Here is a 25354-nt window from a genome sequence, read left to right on the forward strand (position 1 = left end):
ACTGCCACTTGGTAGGGGAGGCATTTTAAAACCATCAGTCTGTAGTCAGCGAACTACAGTGAAGGCAGGTTCTTTAGTGTGTTGAGAACCAGTAAGGTAGTCTGTAGTCAGCGAACTACAGTGAAGGCTGGTTCTTTAGTGTGTTGAGAACCAGTAAGGTAGTATGTAGTCTAAGAACTACAGGAAAAGGCTGATTCTACTGGGTTGAGAATCAGGAAGGTTTTGGCTTTTAGCCTGTGTAGTTTAGACAGGTTAAGTTGACTTATTTATATTATTAATCAGTGTAAGAGCAAAAGGGAGAGAGAACCCTAATAAGAATCTTTACTACAACGGAAATAACATAAGGAAAAGATAAGCTTGGACCTGAAGTAATCTGTTAATGAAAGAAACACATTTTGAAGGAAAATAAGTTTGAAACCTGTTTAGTGGAAGGAATAGACCTCTTAAGAGTTGGTTTATGAAATGTTATATATCTGAAGATATGTGCCTCTAAGAGCTAAGAAACATTGAAACCATCAAGCTTCTTCTATACTTCAATAAACTTGTTACAGTTTCTTCTAAAGCCAAGTCTCTGTTACAAATACTTTCAAGTTAAGCCACGCTACACACTGAAGAAAGACCAAATCAACATTACGAGCTATTACTTGTGTTATCAGTTTATTAAGTCCTTACAAAGTGGTGGGTCCTTTACAAATTGGTGGCATCGTTACAAACTGGGTGCCATCCTTACAAACTGGTGGCCTCTTTACACCCTTCCACCCCGAAGCCCCCCAAGGAGGGCACCTTCCCTCTGATGTCAACCCCCTTGATGACCTCCGACCCCCGGCACCCCAAGGATAGCAAGATTAAACTACACAGGCTAAAAGCCAAAACTTTCCTGATTCTCAACCCAGTAGAATCAGCCTTTCCCTGTAGTTCTTAGACAACAGACTACCTTACTGGTTCTCAACACACTACGGAACCAGCCTTTTAGTTCGCTGACTACAGACTACCTTACTGGTTCTCAACTCACTACAGAACCAGCCTTCCCTGTAGTTCGCTGACTACAGACTACCTTACTGGTTCTCAACACACTACAGAACCAGCCTTCCCTATAGTTTGCTGACTACAGACTACCTTACTGGTTCTCAACACACTACAGAACCAGACTTCCCTGTAGTTCGCTGACTACAGACTACCTTAATGGTTCTCAACACACTACAGAACCAGACTTCCCTGTAGTTCGCTGACTACAGACTACCTTACTGGTTCTCAACACACTACGGAACCAGCCTTCCCTGTAGTTCGCTGACTACAGACTACCTTACTGGTTCTCAACACACTACGGAACCAGCCTTCCCTGTAGTTCGCTGACTACAGACTACCTTACTGGTTTTCAACACACTACGGAACCAGCCTTCCCTGTAATTCACTGACTACAGACTACCTTACTGGTTCTCAACACACTGCAGAACCAGCCTTCCTTGTAGTTCGCTAACTACAGACTACCTTACTGGTTCTCAACACACTACAGAACCAGCCTTCCCTGTAGTTCGCTGACTACAGACTACCTTACTGGTTCTCAACACACTACGGAACCAGCCTTCCCTGTAGTTCGCTGACTACAGACTCCCTTACTGGTTCTCAACACACTACGGAACCAGCCTTCCCTGTAGTTCGCTGACTACAGACTACCTTACTGGTTCTCAACACACTACGGAACCAGCCTTCCCTGTAGTTCGCTGACTACAAACTACCTTACTGTTTCTCAACACACTACGGAACCAGCCTTCCCTGTAGTTCGCTGACTACAGACTACCTTACTGTTTCTCAACACACTACGGAACCAGCCTTCCCTGCAGTTCGCTGACTACAGACTGATGTTTTTAAAATGGCTGCCCTGCCAAGTGGCAGTTGGCACCGCTCCTTTTTCCATGGCAACTCAGTTCAGAGTGAGCTAAGCTGGCTACCATCCCCCAATTATGGGGTGGAAGAGGCCACCCCAACCCCAGCCATAACCCGACCCCTTTGTTACTCCTTCTGCCGACCCTCTCCACCCGGACGCCTGAGGCAGCCGCTTCGTCCAGCACCAATCCTTCCATTGGCAGCCAAAGAGAGGAGGAAGAGGAAGAGGGGGAGGAAGAGGAAGGGGAAGGGGAGCTGGATCCACCCTCCAAGATGGCCACCACCATGATGGGGATTATGGCCTCAGAGGTTGACCCTGGGAAGGTCGAGGGGGTCCTTTGGCCGAAGCCCCGCCCCCTCCTGGGGTCCCCAGACTCTTCATCCCTTCCTTGGCCTCCTCGTCGCCAACAGCAATGACCCCAATTTCCCCCTGGAGATCACAGTGACCCTGCCAACCACGCACTATCCTCAAAACTCTCTAAATTGCTTGATTTCAATGTTATCTAAGAGCAACTAGGTGACTTCTCGGTGAATTAAACATAAGTGCAATTTGGGTGGCCCAATGCAAATACAGGTAGGTCTTGCAAGGGATGTTGTAGTAGCAGCAATTAACATTGCAAACAAAACCTCACATTGCTGCTTTACTATATGAGAGGAAAGAAATCCTGTATAATCACTGGTCACTGGGAATGCATTTTGGTTCTTAAGTTACTTTTGGGCACACTTTTCGCCTTGCCTGGCCAGCCAGGAATTGGCTGGAGCGGAAATGGCTCATTCATCATCCTCTTCTTTTGGATATCCTGTGTATCCATATTGCCAGGATGTGGTGGAAGAATACATTGTGTGTGTGTGTGTGTAAGATAATTTTTCAGAAAGCTATCATGATGGATAATTATTACCAAAACCACAGTTGGGCAACCTTGGTTCCTTTTTATACTGCCATATAAAATCCAGATTATTATTTGATAATCTGGATTATATTATAAACTTGGTTGATACCACAATTGAAGAGAGATATTGACAAGCTGGAATGTGTCCAGAGGAGGGCAACTCAACTGATCAAGGGTCTGGAGAACAAGCCCTATGAGGAGTGGCTTAAGGAGCTGGGCATGTTTAGCCTGAAGAAGAGAAGGCTGAGAGGAGACATGATAGCCATGTATAAATATGTGAGAGGAAGCCACAGGGAGGAGGGAGGGAGCAGATCAAGGGACTGGAGAACAAGCCCTATGAGGAGTGGCTTAAGGAGCTGGGCATGTTTAGCCTGAAGAAGAGAAGGCTGAGAGGAGATATGATGAGGGCCATGTATAAATATGTGAGAGGAAGCCACAGGGAGGAGGGAGGGAGCAGATCAAGGGACTGGAGAACAAGCCCTATGAGGAGTGGCTTAAGGAGCTGGGCATGTTTAGCCTGAAGAAGAGAAGGCTGAGAGGAGATATGATGATAGCCATGTATAAATATGTGAGAGGAAGCCACAGGGAGGAGGGAGCAGATCCAGGGTCTGGAGAACAAGCCCTATGAGGAGCGGCTTAAGGAGCTGGGCATGTTTAGCCTGAAGAAGAGAAGGCTGAGAGGAGATATGATGAGAGCCATGGATAAATATGTGAGAGGAAGCCACAGGGAGGAGGGAGCAGATCAAGGGTCTGGAGAACAAGCCCTATGAGGAGCGGCTTAAGGAGCTGGGCATGTTTAGCCTGAAGAAGAGAAGGCTTTTTATCTCACTTTTTAAAAAATTTCATTTCTCTTCCTCTTTTCCTTATTTCTTTCCTACACCCCCACTCTGCATCTCTTCCCCTTTACTTACTTTATTTTTCTTTTGCTTCTTTTCCCCCTTTTATCTATATGCATATTCTTTCTTTTTTTATCTATGTATGAAAAACCTCAATAAAGCTTATTTTAAAAAATAACGAATTACGAAATTAACGAACAAAACCGCCCAAGCCTATTGTTTACTGCTTCCATGGAGATTAGGACAAGGAACAATGGCTACAAACAAGAGAGGAGATTCCATCTGAACATGAGGAAGAACTTCCTGACTGTGAGAGCCGTTCAGCAGTGGAACTCTCTGCCCTGGAGTGTGGTGGAGGCTCCTTCTTTGGAAGCTTTTAAACAGAGGCTGGGTGGCCATCTGTCAGGGGTGATTTGAATGCAATATCCCTGCTTCTTGGCAGAATGGGGTTGGACTGGATGATGGCCCAGGAGGTCTCTTCCAACTCTTTGATTCTGTGATTCAGCATGAGCCTTATGGAAGGAGGATCCGTTCAGTTGCACAAAGGGAGACGGAGGAGTGTACGCCTCCGTCAATCCTCCAGCAAAATGGCATTTCCTCTCCTGAAAGAGAGGAAGTTCCTTTTCTCGCTTCCCTTTTAACATCCTTTAGCTTTCATGCTGGCTTATTTTCCTTTTTTTTTACAGTGACCCCTAGACCGTGGGGGATGGTTGGCCTATTTTTAGGGTGTTTCTCAAGAGGACTTTTGGAAGGATTCTGCAAAAAATAGGGTTGTTTGGATTCCTGCCGAGTTGCCAACTTGCTTGGCTCCTGCGCCTTTAAGAGCAGCCAGTTGACAAAGGCCCCATCTACAGTTGTAGATGGTCCAGGTTATCTGCTTTGGATTATATGGCAGTGTAGATTCATATAATCCAGTTTGGAGCAGATAATCCAGATTGCATATGGCAGTGTAGAAGGGGCCTCATATAATTCAGTTTGTAGCAGATAATCTGGATTGCATATGACAGTGGAGAAGGGGCCTCACATAATCCAGTTCGTACCAGATAATCTGGATTGCACATTGCAGTGTAGAAGGGGCCTCACATAATCCAGTTCGTACCAGATAATCTGGATTGCACATTGCAGTGTAGAAGGGGCCTCATATAATTCAGTTCATACCAGATAATCCAGATTGCATATGGCAGTGGAGAAGGGGCCTCGCATAATCCAGTTCAAAGCAGATAATCTGGATTGCATATGACAGTGGAGAAGGGGCCTCACATAATCCAGTTCAAAGCAGATAATCCGGATTGCATATGAGAGTGGAGAAGGGGCCTCGCATAATCCAGTTCAAAGCAGATAATCCGGATTGCATATGACAGTGGAGAAGGGGCCTCACATAATCCAGTTTAAAGCAGATAATCTGGATTGTATATGGCAGTGGAGAAGGGGCATCGTATAATCCAATTCGAAGCAGTTAATCTGGATTGCATATGACAGTGGAGAAGGGGCATCATATAATCCAGTTCGGAGCAGATAATCTGGATTGTATATGGCAGTGGAGAAGGGGCCTCGCATAATCCAGTTTGTACCGGATAATCTGGATTGCACATTGCAGTGTAGAAGGGGCCTCATATAATTCAGTTCGTACCAGATAATCCAGATTGCATATGGCAGTGGAGAAGGGGCCTCGCATAATCCAGTTCAAAGCAGATAATCTGGATTGCATATGACAGTGGAGAAGGGGCCTCGCATAATCCAATTCAAAGCAGATAATCCAGATTGCATATGGCAGTGGAAAAGGAGCCTCGCATAATCCAGTTCAAAGCAGATAATTTGGATTGCATATGGCAGTGGAGAAGGGGCATCTATAATCCAGTTCAAAGCAGATAATCTGGATTGCATATGGCAGTGGAGAAGGAGCCTCGCATAATCCAGTTCAAAGCAGATAATCTGGATTGCATATGGCAGTGGAGAAGGGGCCTCGCATAATCCAGTTCAAAGCAGATAATCTGGATTGTGTATGGCAGTGGAGAAGGGGCCTCATATAATCCGGTTCGGAGCAGATAATCTGGATTGCATATGACAGTGGAGAAGGGGCCTCGCATAATCCAGTTCAAAGCAGATAATCTGGATTGCATATGGCAGTGGAGAAGGGGCCTCGCATAATCCAGTTCGAAGCAGATAATCTGGATTGTGTATGGCAGTGGAGAAGGGGCCTCGTATAATCCGGTTCGAAGCATATAATCCGGATCGCATCGGGCAGTGTAGAAGGGGCCCCAGCCTTAGCTTTCAAGTATTACAACTTGAATTCAAGTCTTTTTAAAGAATGCTTGCTTTAAATTACACTGTTAATCTGGTATTTCACCACCAAGAAGTAGCAGCCAACAATGACAGGACCAAGGCAGTGACATCTCCAGCCCACCCTCTGTTTGAATATCAAACAGCACGCCAATGCCTCAAAACAAGAAATAGTTTTCTAAGTTCTACAGAGATACTTGCAGGAACCATCTCAGCAAGCAAGAGTCCAAAAGTGGCAGGCTAAAACCCAGAACCTCAACCAATGGCTGATACCAACTGAGAGACTCCCCCCTGGGCATACAGAGGACTGGGCAACTTGGAAGGCGCTGAACAGATTGCACTCTGGCACCACGAGATGCAGAGCCAACTTTCAGAAATGGGGCCACAGGGTGGAATCCTTGACATGCGAGTGTGGAGAAGAGCAAACCACTGACCACCTGCTGCAATGTAACCTGAGCCCTGCCACATGCACAAGGGAGGACCTTCTTACAGCAACACCAGAGGTACTCCACGTGGCCAGTTACTCGTCAAAGGACATTAAGTATAATGCCAAGTTTGTTTGTTTTTTTTAAATGTGTTTTCTAAGTACAAGGGATGAATGAAAAATAATGCCTCCACCTTCATAACTCCTCAACAGATGGGAGTACTGGGATGCGGCAGGTATTGGCTTGTTCAGTAGACTCTCCTCTACAGTTCCATTTTGGTGGGAAGCCTTAGCATTGAATGATTGTGTTGTTAAAGTGTGAAGTATGGAACCCTGCGCAGACGGACGGTCAATGGGACTTAAGCAACGTGCAGTCATTGAATTCTTGACAGCAGAAGGTGTCACCCCAAAGGAGACTCATCAGAGAATGCAAGATGTTTATGGTGCTTGTGTTGGTGTGAGTACTGTGCATCGTTGGGCGAGTAAGTTTAAAATCTGATTTGTGTGACAAACAAAGTGTTGGACGTCCTGTGACAGCAACCACTGAGTTTCACAAGCAAAAGGCTGACGGATTGATTCAGGATGATCGTCATATCACTCAGAGAGAAATTTCAAGCATAATCGGCATGTCACAAGAACGTGTGGGTCACGTTATTGCTTTGCTTGGCTATCAGAAGATCTGTGCATGATGGGTACCCAGGATGAGAGAACTGTGAGACGCTGGTTGCAGAAACAGAGTGTCGACTTCTTCTGTGACGGCTTCAGAAAACTTGTTCATCGTTGGCATCGTATTGCTTTGCTTGGCTAATGGAAGATCTGTGCACGATGGGTACCCAGGATGATGACGCCTGAAAGGAAAGCGCACAGACTTGAAACCTCAGAGACTGGATCTCACCACCGTGGGACATCCTCCATACAGTCCAGATTTAGCACCATCTGACTGATGTCAAGCACCCCCCCTCCCCCAAAATAAGGGATAGTGACTTATAGTTCTGCAAAGGGCAAGGGCACCAGACTACACAACAAAGGTTAAGTCTTGGTCACATTGCCAAGGCACTGGCAACAACAAGGACCCCACGAGGCTTTTGGGAAATGGCTGGATCTTGGGACTTCTGGCCTTTGTGAGAGTTGTAGTTTCCAAAAGCGTGAATCAGTTGCAGCACAGCTGGGGTTTCATCTGCCAGCCTTCCCAATGATCATGGACTCTCTGCCTTGGACTTCAGTACATACTATCTCCCTCATGAACTTTCCTCAAAGACCTTTTAAAACATTGGACTTCAGGCTTCTTCATAAAAAAAATAATTCTCTTATTAAATATACTTGGATTGTGGGACAAAGATAGAGTTTCGTTGCTATGAAATGCTTATGATTATGAATGCATGTATCTTGCTATGGAATATTGCCTTCCCCCTTTTGCCTTTTGCCCTAGAAAATGTGACCCAGGAACTGTTGCAATGCTCGAGGGAAAATCTCTGTCTCTCTCGAAACTCATTTTTGATTGACTCATCTGCATGAAACAATAGCCATTGATTTCTTTATCTCGTTTTCTGAGCATGTCTGGCGAGATGAAAAACGTCTATGAGACTTTGGGTAAATTAATTGAAATTACAAAGGGCAGCGCTGATCCTCTTGAGGTCCGCAGCCTGACCCTGTTTGTTTCTTCTCCCAAAACCCATCATAAACAGGAAAACCTTTATTTACGATGATCACACCTTGCCAGCCAAAAACAAAGCCTCACATTCCAGCTGGCTGGAAAATCTGTAATCCCATCATTTCCCCCATTGTCTGCGGTTGTCCTGCCTTGCCTGCTTCTGATTCATCCATCCTCAGAAGCGAGGAAAGCCTGCTGATTGGCTCTCCAGAGGCAGAGGAACTTGCTGATTGGCCCAGAGCAAGGCAGGCCGCCAAGCCTCCTCCCAGCTGATTGTGCTGTCAACCAATCATAGAATCATAGAATCAAAGAGTTGGAAGAGACCTCATGGGCCATCCAGTCCAATCCCATTCTGCCAAGAAGCAGGAATATTGCATTCAAATCACCCCTGACAGATGGCCATCCAGCCTCTGCTTAAAAGCTTCCAAAGAAGGAGCCTCCACCACACTCCGGGGCAGAGAGTTCCACTGCTGAACGGCTCTCACAGTCAGGAAGTTCTTCCTAATGTTCAGATGGAATCTCCTCTCTTGTAGGAGCGCGAAGTCAGTGCGAAGCCAGCTGGCAGAGGGCGGGCGGGAGATTTGAACTGTTTTCCTTTGTATTTTCTCTATAAATATGCTTGTAACTGCCCTAGCAGCATGCTTGTGGTGGAATGATTCCTACAATGCATCCGATCTCAGCTGAATCGCTAATAAAGACACCTCAATTGCTGAACTTCTTCCGCTTTGGTGAGGATTATTATTTTTTAATATTTTTATCGCTGAAATTGGCTTCTGCTGGCCTCACCAAGGTTTAAGGACTCTCTTTGGTGTCGTCCTCAGGGATCTTCTCTCACAGGGAGATCCCTCCAAAACGGAGCTCGATATCATGACTTCCATCTGTTCCTGATAATGAAAGCAGATCTGTGGGGACATCATTATGCTTCTGATGAAGACGTTGAGAGAACTGTGAGACACTAGTTGTGGAAACAGGGTGTTGACTTCTTTCGTGATGGCTTCAGAAAACTTGTTCATCGTTGGCAGAAATGTATCCAATTGTCTGGTGATTATGTGGAAGAGTGAATAGTGGTAGTTAAAGAGCACATTCTAAGGATTATTTCTGCCTTTGATTTATTAAAACATTTCCATCCAAACCCAAGTGATGAAGGTGGAGGTATTACTTTTCAATCAACCCTTGTACATTACAACTGTACCCTCGGTTCGCTCATTATACGATAAATAAAAATAGACGCCATGCTTTTTTTTTTTTTGTAAGCCTCACTTATTTATAACCTGTGCTATTAACAATGCTGAAGGCAGGTTGGGATTATTATTGTAACGCTTCCCTTCTGCGTTTCTTTTCTAAGTAAGTTTGTAAACGAAGTCGATATTCTGGGCGGATGCTTTTTTTGTGGTTTGCTCTGTGGCGCTTCTTGTAAAGAGGAGGAAAGGAGGAGGAGATCGAAATGAGAAAGCAATCCGTTCCAAACCTGAAGTGACAGCATGGTCATACTCCGAGGCCCCCTTTTTCACTGCCATATAATCCAGATTCTCAAGGGAGGTCACCAGAGGCGGCCCTAGGTAATTTTCAACGGTAAGCAAACAGTATTTTGGCGCCCCCCCCCCCAAAAAAAACAAACATTGATATATATTTTCTGTTCATCGTGGGAGTTCTGTGTGCCATATTTGGTTCAATTCCATCATTGGTGGAGTTCAGAATGCTCTTTGGTTGTAGGTGAACTATACATCCCAGTAACTACACTTGCCGCACTTGCTCCCTTGCCTGGCCCGCTTTGGGTCCGGAGCCGTGCCTGAAGACCCTGCCGTGTGCACCAAAAGTCACCTCTTCTCCTGAGTTTCTCTTCAGCCATTGGGACCAAGAGAGAGAGAGAGAGAGAGAGAGAGAAGTGGAGATGCCCACCTTTCCTGAAGGTAGGCGCAAAAACCAATATGTGTAAATATGTGAGAGGAAGCCACAGGGAGGAGGAGGGAGCAAGCTTGTTTTCTGCTTCCTTGGAGACTAGGACGCAAGGGAGCCATGGCTTCAAACTACAAGAAAGGAGATTCCATCTGAACATGAGGGAGAACTTCCTGACTGGGAGAGCCGTTCAGCAGTGGAACTCAGAGTGTGGTGGAGGCTCCTTCTTTGGAAGCTTTTAAGCAGAGGCTGGATGGCCATCTGTCAAGGGTGATTTGAATGCAATATTCCTGCTTCTTGGCAGAATGGGGTTGGACTGGATGGCCCAGGAGGTCTCTTCCAACTCTTTGATTCTATGATTCTATGATCTGCTTTGAACTGGATTATAGGAGTCTACACTGCCATATAATCCTGTTCAGAGTAGATTTATTTATTTATTTATTTACTATATTTATATACCGTCCCTCTCAGCCCGCAAGTGACTCGGGGTGGTTCACAGTAGGTACCAAGACTATAAAATACAATGAAAAACATTAAAATACTATAAAACCATAGCAAAGTCAATAACAAACATATATCGTTAGCATCTCCTTGCCGAAAACATTGGCCAATCACATCATCTATGTCAATTGCACTGTACTTGCAAACGCTTGCTCAAACAGCTAAGTCTTGACTTTTCCCCAGAATTTTGAAAGGGAGGGGGCCGATCTGATATCACTAGAGAGAGCGTTCCATAGCCGAGGGGCCACCACTGAGAAGGCCACCAGATAATCTGGATTTGATATGGCAGTGTAGAAGGGGCCTCAGAGTAAATAAGCCATTTCGACAGCCTGTGCACTGCAGTCTGCAGTCACCATCATGTGCTGACAAATTGCTCACGCCCAGTGACTCAAATTCATGTGTATCATTTATACAAGCTGCTCTCTGAAACCCCTTCTACACTGCCATATAATCCAGATTTCAAAGCAGATAATACACATTATCTGCTTTGAACCGGATTATCTTCGGGCCCTTCCAGATAGGCCCAATATCCAGGACCTGATTGTTGAGAGATGATTAGATGTCCTTGTTTGTTTCCTCTCTGTTGTTGTGCTGTTGTAATAAGGCCACTGGAATCAGGAGAACTGCCGAGGATGATGCTTGAATCTGAAGATGCATCCAGGCGAGAGATACTTAAGGCTTTGTTTGCATTTCTCTCAGTCTAGCTGACCTTCGTAAACTTTGAGATTCTCCCCTGCTCTGCCAAATCTGCCCTCTCCTATCCTCATTAGAGAGACCAGGTGTCAGATTCTCTGGAGAGCTAAGACTGCTTTGGAAGCTTTTAGGCAGAGGCTGGATGGCCATCTGTCAGGGGTGATTTGAATGGTCTCTTCCAACTCTTTGATTCTATGATTCTATGATTAGCATTGCCTGGGACAATCTTTTGATGAGAGGTGATTAGATATCCCTGATTATTTTCCCTCTGTTGCTTTGTTGTTGTAATTTTAGAGTTTTTTTTAATACTGGTAGCCAGATTGTGTTCATTTTCATGGTCTCCTCCTTTCTGTTGACATTGTCCACATGCTTCTTGTGGATGTCAATGGCTTCTCTGTGTAGTCTGACATGGTGGTGGTCGGAGTGGTCCAGTATTTCACGAATATTCGGTATGCCCAAATTGGAACACTGATGAAGTTTGGGGGAAACAGACCTTGACATTTGGGAGTTGTCATTGCTGGGATTTATAGTTCACCTACGATCAAAGAGCACTGTGGAGTCTAACAATGGTGGGTCTGGACCAAACTTGGCACAAATACTCAATATGCCCAAATGGGAACACTGGTGGAGTTTGGGGAAAACAGACCTAGACATTTGGGGGCCAGGCAAGGGAGCAAGTGTGGCAAGTGTGGTTACTAGGGCTGGGCAGTTTTGTTTCGTTAATTCGTAATTCGTTAATAATTCGTTAATTTTTTCAATTACAAAACGATAACGAACCATTCTGGAGCAATTTTTTTAAAAAACGAATTTTTAAACACGTTTTGTAAATGCTTCGTATTTTGTTATTGTATTTGTTTTGTTATTGTTCTGAGGTCATTTCGTTATTATTTCCGCATGTCTGGGGCAAGTTTTTTGTTTAATTAGTGAAAAAAAATTATAATATCACACCAACACTCAACAACAGAGGGAGAGGGAAGCTTCAGAAGGTTTTGGGTTTTTTTTAGCGTATTTCGCGGTCGCGTCCGCCATTAACGAATCGATTCGTTATTGTTTCGGAAATCGATTCATTAATGTTTTGTAATTTTTTTCACATTTATGAAATTTCATAAATACCGAACTTTTTAAAAGGAAAATTTTGTAATTATTTTAAATAACGAAACGCAAAACCCCCAAAAAAACGAATCGATTTTAGAAACAAATTTTTCCGTTGTTACCCAGGCCTAGTGGTTACTAGGATGCAGAGGTGGCCCTAGGTAATTTTCAAAGGTAAGCAAACAGTATTTTGGCGCCCCCCTCCCCCCAACCAGTCATTGATATATATTTTCTGTTGGTCGTGGGAGTTCTGTGTGCCATATTTGGTTCAGTTCCATCATTGGTGGAGTTCAGAATGCTCTTTGATTGTAGGTGAACTATACATCCCAGTAACGACACTTGCCGCACTTGCTCCCTTGCCTGGCCCGCTTTGGATCCGGAGGCGTGCCTGAAGACCCCGGCGTGTGCACCAAAAGTCACCTCTTCTCCTGACTTTCTCCTCAGCCATTGGGACCGAGAGAGAGAGAGAGAGAGAGAGGTGGAGATGTCCACCTTTCCTGAAGGTCGGCGCAAAAACAATGGAGGGAGCGGAGGTGGGAGATACCTCCAGTCGGAGGGGCTCTCTCTCTCTCTCTCTCTCTCTCTCTCTTGGTCCCAATGGCTGAAGAGAAAGTCAGGAGAAGAGGCGACTTTTGGTGCACATGCTGGGGTCTTCAGACACGCCTCCGGACCCGAAGAGGGCCAGGCACGGCGGCTCCGCCCCTTGGCCCACCCGCGGATTGGGGAGAGGAGAGGAGGCGGCTGGAGCACCGGGGGAACGGGAAAGGAAGCCGGTCATGGGGAAAGGATCGAACGCGGAGAACGATTGAGCGCCGGCTCTGCTCGCGCACCCGGTGGCCAGGTGGAGCAGGAACGAGAGGGGCTAGGCGAGGCTCAAGGGCCCGGCCCCTTTGGGAAGAGGATCGTCTGGCAGCGAGGCAAGAAAGCCGAGGCTCCCCCCGGACTGCGAGGGCTGTGGTGAGCTGAGGGGGCGCTCCTCAAGTGGCGGTCGAGGGGCATTGACAGAGGCACCTCTGCACCCCTGGCAAAAAAAAGTGTTCTACGACCGCTTTCTTCGCGTAATGGATGAGCCGCCCCTGCTGGGATGTATAGTTCACCTACAATCAAAGAGCATTCTGAACTCCACCAATGATGGAATTGAACCAAATATGGCACACAGAACTCCCACGACGAACAGAAAATATATATCAGTGATTAGTTGGGGAGGGGCGCCAAAATACTGTTTGCTTACCATGGAAAATTACCTAGGGCCGCCTCTGCACCAGACATACGAAAATAATTACGAAATAATTACGACAATTGGAAAAATTGTTTCGATTCTTAATTACTCTTCACACTATTCCTGCATGGCTCAATATTGGATCATAAGCTAATTTAAATACGAATTAATAACGAATAACGAAATTAACGAACTGGATCGCCCAAGCCTACTCACTACCTCTGAGGATGCTTGCCATAGATGCAGGCGAAACGTCAGGAGAGAATGCCTCTAGAACATGGCCAGATAGCCCGGAAAAACCTACAACAACCCACTGCTGTAACTGCTGTGGTGAGAAATGGGTCTGGAGGCCCCCCAAGGCATAGCAAAGGGGTGCAAAGTAGGGCTGGTCAATTCGTTTCGTTAATTCGTAATTCATTAAAAAATTCGTTAATTTTTGAATTACGAAACGATTACAAAACATTTTTTTTAACCTGGAAGTGTTTTTAAATATCGAACGGCAGGCGCCAAAAAATTTTGTATTTCCGTCCATTTCGGAAATACGTAAGATGGCCGCCTGCCGATGCTTGCTGAGAGGGGTGAGCGAGAGGGGCGAGCGAGCGGCGAGCGAGAGGGGCAGAAGCACTCTCTCCTGACATTTCACCCACATCTATGGCAGGCATCCTCAGAGGTTGTGAGGTCTGTTGGAAACTAGGCAAGTGGGGTTGATATATCTGTGGAATAATGTTCAGGGTGGGAGGAAGAACTCTTGTCTGCTGGAGGCAAGCGTGAATGTTGCAGCTGGCCAGCTTGATGAGCATCGAATGGCCTTGCAGCTTGATGGTCTGGCTGCTTCCTGCCTGAATGTTGCAATTGGCCAGCTTGCTTAGCATTGCCTATTAATAATAATAGCGAGCGGCGAGCGAGAGGGGCGAGCGAGCGGCGAGCGAGGGGGGCGGAAGCACTCTCTCCTGACATTTCACCCACATCTATGGCAGGCATCCTCAGAGGTTGTGAGGTCTGTTGGAAACTTTTTTTTGGGAAAGTTTTGTAATTATTTTAAATATTGAAACAAAAAAAACCCCCAATTACAAATCGATTTTAGAAACAAATTTTTGCGTTGTTACCCAGGCCTACTCACTACCTCTGAGGATGCTTGCCATAGATGCAGGCGAAACGTCAGGACAGATTGCCTCTAGAACAGGGCCAGAGAGCCCGGAAAAACCTACAACAACCCACTGCTGTAACTGCTGTGGTGGGAAATGGGTCTGGAGCCCCCCCCCCCCCCCCCCCAAGGCATGGCAAAGGACTCCTGTGCGCTCTGCTGGCTTTCCAAAAAGAGAGGAAACTGAGGCAATGGGGTCCTTAGAGTTCTTAACGCCCCCCGCCTAAAAGAACACCCCCTTTTCCCCATTCGGCCTGCTTCCTCCTCCTCTCCCCCCCCCTCCCCCGCCCAACCCTCCCCAAGGCACGTCACTTCCTTGCAAACGTTTTCTTCCCCGCGAGGAAACATCTGTGCCAAAAGTTGCTGGCTGTCCACTGTCCACAAGTCTGGAGGAAGCGCAGAGAGACACACACACACACACAACCCGCCCAGCTTTTTTTCTTTCTTTCTCCTCCTCCTCTTCCTTTCTTTTTCCTTCTGTTTTTTGCCCTTTTCCGGCTTTGCATGTCAGGTTTCCTGCATTTGTCCCAGGCCGAGAGCTCGCCAGCATGGGCAAAGAAGGCTGAGAAGGCTGAGAAGGAGAAGCAGGGACCGTTAGATCTCCAAAAGCGCAAAAGGAGGAGGAAAAAGGGGGAGGAAAAAGAGCCCACGCAGACACGGTTTCCCGAGGCCGAAAGGCTTGAACTAAAAGTTGGGACAATCCTCGGCTTCTCCTCTTTCTTTCCCCCCCTTCCAACCCCCGCTTTGCAACTGTCAACCCGCTTGAATCCGTCTTGGAAGAGGGTCCCCCCATCCGTGCCCAAAGGAGGAGGAGGAGGAAAAAAGGGGAGGAAAAAGAGTCCACGTTAAGGCGGTTTCCCGAGGCCGAAAGTCTTGAACTAAAAGTGGGGACAATCCTCGGCTTCTCCTCTTTCTTTCCCCCCCTTCCAACCCCCTCTTTGCAACTGTCAACCCGCTTGAATCCGTCTTGGAAGAGGGTCCCCCCATCCGTGCCCAAAGGCGCGCCCTGCGCCCACCATGGCCAGCGACTGCGCCGCCCGCAGCCTCGACACCATCGACCTCTCTGCCCTCCGGGTAAGTCTGTGGAATTCTTCCTCGCAGGGCCCTTCCACGCAGACACAGGACCCAGCAGACCAAGGCAGACAATCCCACCATATCTGCTTGGATTGTCAGAGTCCACACTGCCAGATAATCCAGTTCAAAGCAGAGACTTTATTCAGCTGTGTGGAAGGAACCCGACTTAGAATCATGGGTGTTCTGTGTGGGAGGTTTGGCCCAATTCTATCCTTGGTGGGGTTCAGAATGCTCAGTGATTGTAGGTGAACTATAAATCCCAGCAACTACAACTCCCAAATGTCAAGGTTCGTTTCCCCCAAACTTCACCAGTGGTCGCATATTGGCATATTGCGTATTCGTGCCAAGTTTGGTCCAGATCCATCATTGTTTGAGTCCACAGTGCTCTCTGGATATAGGTGAACTACAACTCCAAAACTCAAGGTCAATGCCCACCAAACCCTTCTAGTATTTTCTGTTGGTCATGGGAGTGCCCTGTGCCAAGTTTGGTTCAATTCCATCGTTGGTGGGGTTCAGAATGCTCTGATTGTAGGTGAACTATAAATCCCAGCAACTACAACTCCGAAATGTCAAGGTTAATTTCCCCCAAACTTCACCAGTGTCCACATATTGGCATATTGAGTATTCGTGCCAAGCTTGGTCCAGATCCATCATTGTTTGAGTCCACAGTGCTCTCTGGATGTAGGTGAACTACAACTTCCAAACTCAAGGTCAATGCCCACCAAACCCTTCTAGTGTTTTCTGTTGGTCATGGGAGTTCTGTGTGCCAAGAGCGATTCAATTCCATCATTGGTGGAGTTCAGAATGCTCTTTGATTGTAAGTGAACTATAAATCTTAGTAACTACAACTCCCAAATGACAAAATCATTTCCTTTGAGTGAAGAACATACATTGGGGTGTTAGGTGTCTTGTGTCCAAAGTTGGTGTCAATTTGTCCTGTGGTTTTTAAGTTCTGTGAATAGCACAAACAAACATTACATTTTTATTTATATAGATTATTCTATTATTCTATGTTGTTATTATTATTATGATTATTAATTATTATTATATTTCTATGATCCTCTGCATATTCTCAGGAACAGTAGCCTAGTTTTGCATTAATAATAATAATAATAATAATAATAATAATAATAATAATGCAAGTCTGTGTTGTTGTTGTTATTATTATTATTAATAATACAAGTCTGTGGTGTTATTATTATTAATAATAATAAAAAATAATGTAAGTCGCTTCTCAAGTCGCTCCTGACACAACAACAACAACAACAACAACAACAACAACAATAATAAATATTAAAACTTTATTTATACCCCACCACCTTCCCCTCAAGGGGACTCGGAGAGGCTTACATGAGTCCAAGCCCAACAACACATCAATAAAAACAAAAAATCAATAAACAAAAACAATAAATACAATACAAGTAATATAAATCACATGTAAGCAATAAACAATAATAACACACAAGGATTTAAAAACCTATGGCCTATTATTATATTCATAGTATCATAGAATCAAAGAGTTGGAAGAGACCTCCTGGGCCCTCATCTAGTCCACCCCCATTCTGCCAAGAAGCAGGAATATTGCATTCAGATCACCCCTGACAGATGGCCATCCAGCCTCTGCTTAAAAGCTTCCAAAGAAGGAGCCTCCACCACACTCCCCCTGGGGCAGAGAGTTCCACTGCTGAACGGCTCTCACAGTCAGGAAGTTCTTCCTCGTGTTCAGATGGAATCTCCTTTCTTGGAGTTTGAAGCCATTGTTCCATTGCGTCCTAATCTCCAAGGAAGCAGAAAACAAGCTTGCTTCCTCCTCCTCCCTGTGGCTTCCTCTCACATATTTATACATGGCTATCATATCTCCTCTCAGCCTTCTCTTCTTCAGGCTAAACATGCCCAGCTCCTTAAGCCGCTCCTCATAGGGCTTGTTCTCCAGACCCTCTTCTGGACACATTCCAGCTTAGAGTCAAAATCTCTCTTGAATTGTGGTGCCCAGAATTGGACACAATTTTCCAGGTAAAGTGGTCTAACCAAAGCGGAATAGAGCATGGGGAGCAGGACTTCCCTAGATCTAGACACGATGCTCCTCTTGATGCAGGCCAAAATCCCATTGGCTTTTTTTGCTGCCACATCACATTGTTGGCTTATGTTTATCTTGTTGTCCACGAGGACTCCAAGATCTTTTTCACACGTCCTGCTCTCGAGCCAGGCATTGTCACCCATTCTGTATCTTTGCATTTCGTTTTTCCTGCCTAAGTGGAGTATCTTGCATTTGTCCCTGTTGAACTTCATTTTGTTAGTTTTGGCCCTTCATCTCTCTAATCCGTCAAGATCGCTTTGAATCCTGCTCCTGTCCTCTGGAGTATTGGCTCTCCCTCCCAATTTGGTGTCTACAACAACCCAGTGATTCTGGCCATGAAAGCCTTCGACAATAGACTCCAAGATCTTTTTCACACGTACTTCTCTCGAGCCAGCCATCAAAGAGTCTGAAAATCATAGATGAAGAGTGGGAGAACTTGCAGCCCTTCCTGATTTTATGGAACTGCAACTCCCATATTCAATAGGGCTGGAGGTTGTAGTCCAACAGTATCTTGGAGGGCCACATCATTCCCAATTCTGGGAATCTGAGAGCTAATACCAATCATAACTGGACCATTGATCTGACTCACTGGAAAGCATCTTGGCACATTCATCCCAATGGAATTTACTTCCAAGTAACCATGTGCTCTCCATCCTGCCAAAAGCACTGACTCATTCTACCTGGATTGGGGCCAATGACCATACTTCCGGCTTGCATGCAATACATGAGATAGACTGGCTTGCCCCAAGAGAGATCATGGTGTGGTAGTTTACTCACACCGTTCTTGCAACTCAGCTCTTACTACCCTTTGTGTCACTCCTAACATAGAAAGCAGATGGATTTGAGAAGCAATAGCATCGACCCATCTGGTGCTGTGCTCCATCCTCCACATGGCGGATGGAGCACATCACCATCCACCACATAGACAGGAACCTGTCTCTAGCTGAGTGATGCTCAACCTTGAGTTTGGGAGTGTTAGTTCACCTTACTTAAGCAATCCCTCATTGTCCGAGTAAGATTGTCCCCCAAGGTCGATGTACTGGCGGTGGGTCCGTAGGTGGCTGTGGAGCCCTGTTCTTGATCTGCATCTTCTCCCACGGTGAGGGCATTGGTTTCCAGGTGGAAGGCGGTCCCAGTCAGGGTTGGCTTGATGCACCTTCCTCTTGGCACGTTTCTTCCTTTTGCCCTCCATTCGTACCTCTTCAAATTCTACAGCACTGCTGGTCACAGCTAACCTCCAGCTGGAGCGCTCAAGGGCCAGGGCTTCCCAGTTCTCAGTGTCTATGCCAGAGATTTTAAGCTTGGCTTTGAGCCCATCTTTCAATCTCTTTTCCTGACCTCCAACATTCCCTTTTCTGTTCTTGAATTAGGAGTAGAGAAACTGCTAAGGGAGATGGTGGTCAGGCATTCAGACAACGTGGCCGGTCCAGCGGAGTTGATGGCGGAGGAGCATCGCTTCAGTGCTGGTGGTCTTTGCTTTTTCCAGCATGCTGACATTTGTCCACTTGTCTTCCCAAGAGAAGACAAGCGGACAAATCGTTCTAGAAGTTGAGTGTGACTTTGAGAGCCGTTCAGCAGTGGAACTCTCTGCCCCGGAGTGTGGTGGAAGCTCCTTCTTTGGAAGCTTTTAAACAGAGGATGGATGGCCATCTTGGGGGGGGGGGGTGCTTTGAATGCAACATTCTTGCTTCTTGGGAGGTGGTTAGACTGGATGGCCCATGAGGACTCTTCCAACTCTATGATTCTATGACTGCAACTCAGTTTTCTGACCAGACGTTGACTCTTCTTAATTGGTGTTAGCCTTGTGTTGACTTCCTTCTTAACACTATAAACATTTCTGTTATCACTGTCCCACTTTTATCAGAATTTACTTTTCAGTTCTTATTAGCAACCTTTAATTACAGTCCAGCAAGCAGTCATTTCAGGCTTTGGTATTTTAGTCCACAGATGCATGGTATAACATTGTAAACATTTCTGTTATCACTCTCCCAGTTCTCACCACAATTCAAGAGAGATATTGGCAAGTTGGAATGTGTCCAGAGGAGGGCGACTAAAATGATCAAGGGTCTGGAGAACAAGCCCTATGAGGAGCAGCTTAAGGAGCTGGGCATGTTTAGCCTGAATAAGAGAAGGCTGAGAGGAGATATGATAGCCATTTATAAGTATGTGAGAGGAAGCCACAGGGAGGAGGAGGGAGCAAGCTTGTTTTCTGCTTCCCTGGTGACTAGGACGCAATGGAACAAGGGCTTCAAACTACAAGAGAGGAGATTCTATCTGAACACGAGGAAGAACTTCCTGACTGTGAGAGCCGTTCAGCAGTGAAACCCTCTGCCCCGGAGCGTGGTGGAGGCTCCTTCTTTGGAAGCTTTTAAACAGAGGCTGGATGGCCATCTGTTAGGGGTGATTTGAATGCAATATTCCTGCTTCTTGGCAGAATGGGGTTGGACTGGATGGCCCAGGAGGTCTCTTCCAACTCTTTGATTCTATAATTCTAGGATTCTTATCAGAATTTACTTTCAGTTCTTATTAGCAACTTTTAATCACAGTCCAGCAAGCAGGTAGTAAGTCATTGCAGGCCTTGGTCTTTTAGTCCACAGCTGCATGGTATACAGTAGATGCTTTGAATTTGATTTTCCTGCTTCTTGGAAGGTGGTTGGACTGGATGGCCCATGAGGTCTCTTCCAACTCTATGATTCTATGATTCTATGACTCCAACTCAGTTTCCTAGCCAGACGTTGACTCTTCTTGATTGGTGTTAGCCTTGTGTTGACTTCCTTCTTAACACTGTAAACATTTCTGATATCACTCTCCCATTTCTTATCAGAATTTACTTTTCAGTTCTTATTAGCAACTTTTAACTACAGTCCAGCAAACAGGTAGTTAGTCATTGCAGGCCTTGGTCTTTTAGTCTACAGCTGCATGGTATATGGTAGATGCTTTGAATTTGATTTTCCTGCTTCTTGGGACGGGGTTGGACTGGATGGCCCATGAGGTTTCTTCAAACTCTATGATTCTATGATTCTATGACTCCAACTCAGTTTCCTGGCCAGATGTTGACTCTTCTTGATTGGTGTTAGCCTTGTGTTGATTTCCTTCTTCACACTGTAAACATTTCTGTTATCACTCTCCCACTCTTATCAGAATTTAGTTTTCAGTTCTTATTCGCAACCTTTAATTACAGTCCAGCCAGCAGGTAGTTAGTCATTGCAGGCCTTGGTCTTTTAGTCCACAGTTGCATGGTATACGGTAGATGCTTTTAATCTGATTTTCCTGTTTCTTGGGAGGGGGTTGGACTGGATGGCCCGTGAGGTCTCTTCCAACTCTATGATTCTATGACTCCAACTCTGTTTCCTAGCTAGATGTTGACTCTTCTTGATTGGTGTTAGCCTTGTGTTGACTTCTTTCTTAACACTGTAGACATTTCTGTTATCACTGTCCCACTCTTATCAGAATTTACTTTTCAGTTCTTATTAGCAACCTTTAATTACAGTCCAGCCAGCAGGTAGTTAGTCATTGCAGGCCTTGGTCTTTTAGTCCACAGTTGCATGGTATACGGTAGATGCTTTTAATCTGATTTTCCTGTTTCTTGGGAGGGGGTTGGACTGGATGGCCCGTGAGGTCTCTTCCAACTCTATGATTCTATGACTCCAACTCAGTTTCCTAGCCAGATGTTGACTCTTCTTGATTGGTGTTAGCCTTGTGTTGACTTCCCTCTTAACACTGTAAACATTTCTGTTACCACTCTCCCATTTCCTATCAGAATTTACTTTTCAGTTCTTTTTAGCAACTTTTAATTACAGTCCAGCAAGTAGGTAGTTAGTCATTGCAGGCCTTGGTCTTTTAGTCTACAGCTGCATGGTATACGGTAGATCAGGGGTCCTCACACTACGGCTCAAGGGCCGGATACGGCCCTCCAAAGTCATTTACCTGGCCCTCGATCAGGGTCAACCTAAGTCTGAAATGACTTGAAAGCACACAACAACAACAACAACAACAACAACTTCCCAGAATAAGGAAACTCCTAGTATTATGTCCCAACGCACTTTATCAGAGATCCAGGATATCTGCATGCCCATCCCCCTCCAAACACTCCACCTGGTCACACCCAGCACTTTTTAATTTTAATTATTACATTTGGCCCTGCCATTGATTTTAATTGTGTCATTGTGTGTTGTCATGTTACTGCTTTGTTTTTTGAGTTATTTTGCTGTTTGTTGTTGCTGATGTTTTTACTATTGTATTTGGGCTCGGCCTCTTGTAAGCCGCACCGAGTCCTTCGGGAGATGGTAGCGGGGTACAAATAAAGTATTATTATTATTATTATTATTATTATTATTATTATTATTATGTTGACTCTTCTTGATTGGTGTTAGCCTTGTGTTGATTTCCTTCTTAACACTGTAAACATTTCTGTTATCTCTCTCCCACTATTATCAGAATTTACTTTTCAGTTCTTATTACCAACTTTTAATTACAGTCCAGCACGCAGGTAGTTTGTCATTGCAGGCCTTGGTCTTTTAGTCCACAGCTGCATGGTATATGGTAGGCTTGGGTAACAATGGAAAAAATTGTTTCTAAACTCGTTTTGTTTTTAGGGTGTCCATTGCGTTTCATTTTTTTAAAGAATTCTGAATTTTTTCTTTAAAAAATTTCAAAATTTACGAAATTTCGTAAATTTTGAATTGATTCGTTAATGGCGGACGCGATTGCACAATATGCTAAAAAAACCTCCAAATGGGACAGGGGGAACTTCTGAAGCTTCCCTCTCCCTCTGTTGTTGACTGTCGGTGTGATAAAACAAACAACAACAAGTCCAGGATCACACCCAAGAGTCTAGGATCACACCCAAGCTTTAAATACGAATTAATAACGAATTACAAAATTAACGAATGAAACCGCCCAAGCCTAGTATATGGTAGATTCCTGCAGAGGTGAGAGGCTCCCTCTTGTCCTTTGAACCCAGAGGTTTGTCCTCCGGAGCCGTGGAAAGCAAACTTTCTCCATCTCCTTCTTGACAACCTTTCAGGCTTTTAATTTGGAGTCTAGAACTTTGGTTGGCTCCATTTATATCCCTTCTTTCATCCCAGGAGCTGAAAGCTGAGCCGGCCGTTCTCCTCCTCCCAACTTTATCCTCACCACAGACAAAATGCTACCTGGCATAATTGGTACCCACCACTGATAGCTGTCTTTTTCCAGTCTGTATTTCCACCCTGGCTACCAGCTTCCACTTAAGCGTTGCTCATTAAGTTTCCTGCCTTTTTTATGATAAATGGCTCTCAATCCTGTAAGGACTGGTTCCCCTCCCTTCAGGACAGGATGTTTCGGCGGTTTGTCACACTTGGCTGAGAAAAGCTGCATCCATCACAGCATCACGCTATTAAAAGCGAGAGATGGAGGCCTGGTTTCCCAACTCAAGGGCTTTCCTGGCCATTACATCTGCTTTGCAAATAACTCCACCTGTTACCGGCCTGAGAAGAGAAAGTACATCACCCACTACCATTGGTATCAAGGCAGATAATGTCATAAATCAGTGTCTTCGAAGAAGTGTGTGTACAAAGCTGCTTAATCGTAAACACAACCAAAGGAGAGGAGAAACTGTAAATTAAAAAACAACAACAGCAGGCATTAAATGTTTGTTTTCCTTGTGCAACAAACTTTTTCAGGGGCTAGTTAAACTTATTTTAAATTTCAAGCCTGAAACCTTGCGTACATATAAGTTACGCAGCACCAAATTGGCCCATTTAGGATGGAATCAGGTGTCAAAACAGGGATGTGTTGTTGCCCCAACCTTATTCTCCATCTTGGAAGCCACCCTGAATCCCTTTGGGATTTAAATAAATTATTATTATTATTATTATTATTATTATTATTATTATGTCTTGATTTAAGTCGTTGATGTGCTGGCTGATACCCAAAGAGGGGATGAGCTGGAGATGTCCCTGCCTTGGTCCTTTCACTATTGGCTGCTACTTCCCGGTGGATGTCAGGTGGTGCAATACCGGCTAAACAGTGTCATTTCTCCAGTGGTGTAGAGCACAGACACCCCGTGATAATGCGGCATGTCTCATTAAGAGCCACATCCACTGTTTTAGCGTGGTGAGATATGTTCCACACTGGGCGTGCATACTCAGCAGCAGAGTAGCATAGCGCAAGGGCAGATGTCTTCACTGTGTCTGGTTGTGATCCCCAGGTTGTGCCAGTCAGCTTTTGTATGATATTGTTTCTAGCACCCACTTTTTGCTTGATGTTTAGGCAGTGCTTCTTGTAAGTCAGAGCACGGTCCAGAGGGACTCCTCCCAGGTATTTGGGTGCGCTGCAATGCTCCAGTGGGATTTCTTCCCAGGTAATAATCCTCAGAGCTTGGGATGCTTGTCTGTTCTTGAGATGAAAAGCACATGTCTGTGTTTTAGATGGATTAGGGATCAGCTGGTTTTCCCTGTAGTAGGCAGTAGGAGCACCTAGAGCTTCGGAGAGCTTCTGTTCAACCATCTCAAAGCTCCCTGCTTGAGCGGTGATGGCACGATCATCAGCATAGATGAAGCTCTCTGTCCCTTCTGGCAGTGGCTGGTCATTTGTGTAGATGTTGAACATGGATGGAGCAAGCATGCTCCCCTGAGGCAGGCCGTTCTTCTGTTTCCGCCATCTGCTTCTCTGGCCCTGGAACTCCACAAAAAAGCTCCTGTTTTGTAGCAGATTTCCTATGAGGCGGGTGAGATGGTCGTCCTTTGTGATATTATACTTTTTTCTCAGGAGGAGGCAATGGTGGTTCACAGTATCATAAGCCGCTGACAGGTCTATGAAGACAGCTCCTGTGATCTGCTGCCTTTCAAAGCCATCTTCGATGTGCTGGTTCAGCACTTGCGATGTGCAGCTTTTGCCTTTCCTGAAGCCGGCTTGCTGTGGAATCAGACAGGGGTCTGTTTTTTCCGACTTAAATCAAGACATAGTTTTCTTAGATCTACAGAGACACTCGCTGGAACACCTCAGCAAGCAAGAGTCCAAAAGTGGCAGGCTCAAACTCAGCACCTCAATCCGTGGGTGATACCAGATGAGAGATTCCCCCCTGAGCACATGGAAGACAGGGCGTGTGCTGTTACGCCCAGACGCTTTAAAATAAAACTTTGACGTGCTGTTATCTATGTCTAGGCGAAACTGCTGGGGTCTTTCTTTAGGCAGATTGAGCTTTCTTGAAAAACTGAGTCCACTTCAAGATTGAAACATTAAACGGGGTATTTATTCACGAAGTCCTGGTAGTCTTGGTTCCGCTTATCAATATTACAAAACAATCAATGAGTAATAAACTCCATATTAATAAATTCTATCTATATTCAATTGTTCCCTATCTATGACTCAATTAAACTCAATTACTCAGTCAATCTATCTATCTATCTATCTATCTATCTATTATCTATAGGTCTCAATTAAACTCAATTACTCTATCTATCTATCTATCTATCTATTAGGCCTGGGTAACAACGGAAAAAATTGTTTCTAAAATCGATTTGTATTTGGGTTTTTTTTTTGTTTCGATATTTAAAATAATTACAAAATTTTCCTTTTAAAAAGTTCGATATTTACGAAATTTCGTAAATGGTAAAAAATTTACGAATCGATTTCCGAAACAATAACGAATCGATTCGTTAATGGCGGACGCGACCGCGAAATACGCTAAAAAACCTCCAAAACCTTCTGA

At 45.2% G+C, this 25354-nt stretch overlaps 1 protein-coding gene across 1 annotated transcript in view; it reads left to right on the plus strand.

The window, feature by feature from the left end:
* Positions 1 to 14833: 14833 nt before the first annotated feature.
* NRK (Nik related kinase) overlaps positions 14834 to 25354 on the plus strand; it is a 197083-nt gene continuing 186562 nt past the window's right edge. Inside the window, exon 1 of the mRNA XM_067471688.1 lies at positions 14834 to 15584. Coding sequence (XP_067327789.1) covers positions 15528 to 15584 — 57 coding nt within the window. The 5' untranslated portion in view covers positions 14834 to 15527. The remainder of the gene's footprint in view (positions 15585 to 25354) is intronic.

This window comes from Anolis sagrei, chromosome 10, assembly GCF_037176765.1.
Source record: "Anolis sagrei isolate rAnoSag1 chromosome 10, rAnoSag1.mat, whole genome shotgun sequence".
NCBI classification, from domain to species: Eukaryota; Metazoa; Chordata; class Lepidosauria; order Squamata; family Dactyloidae; genus Anolis; species Anolis sagrei.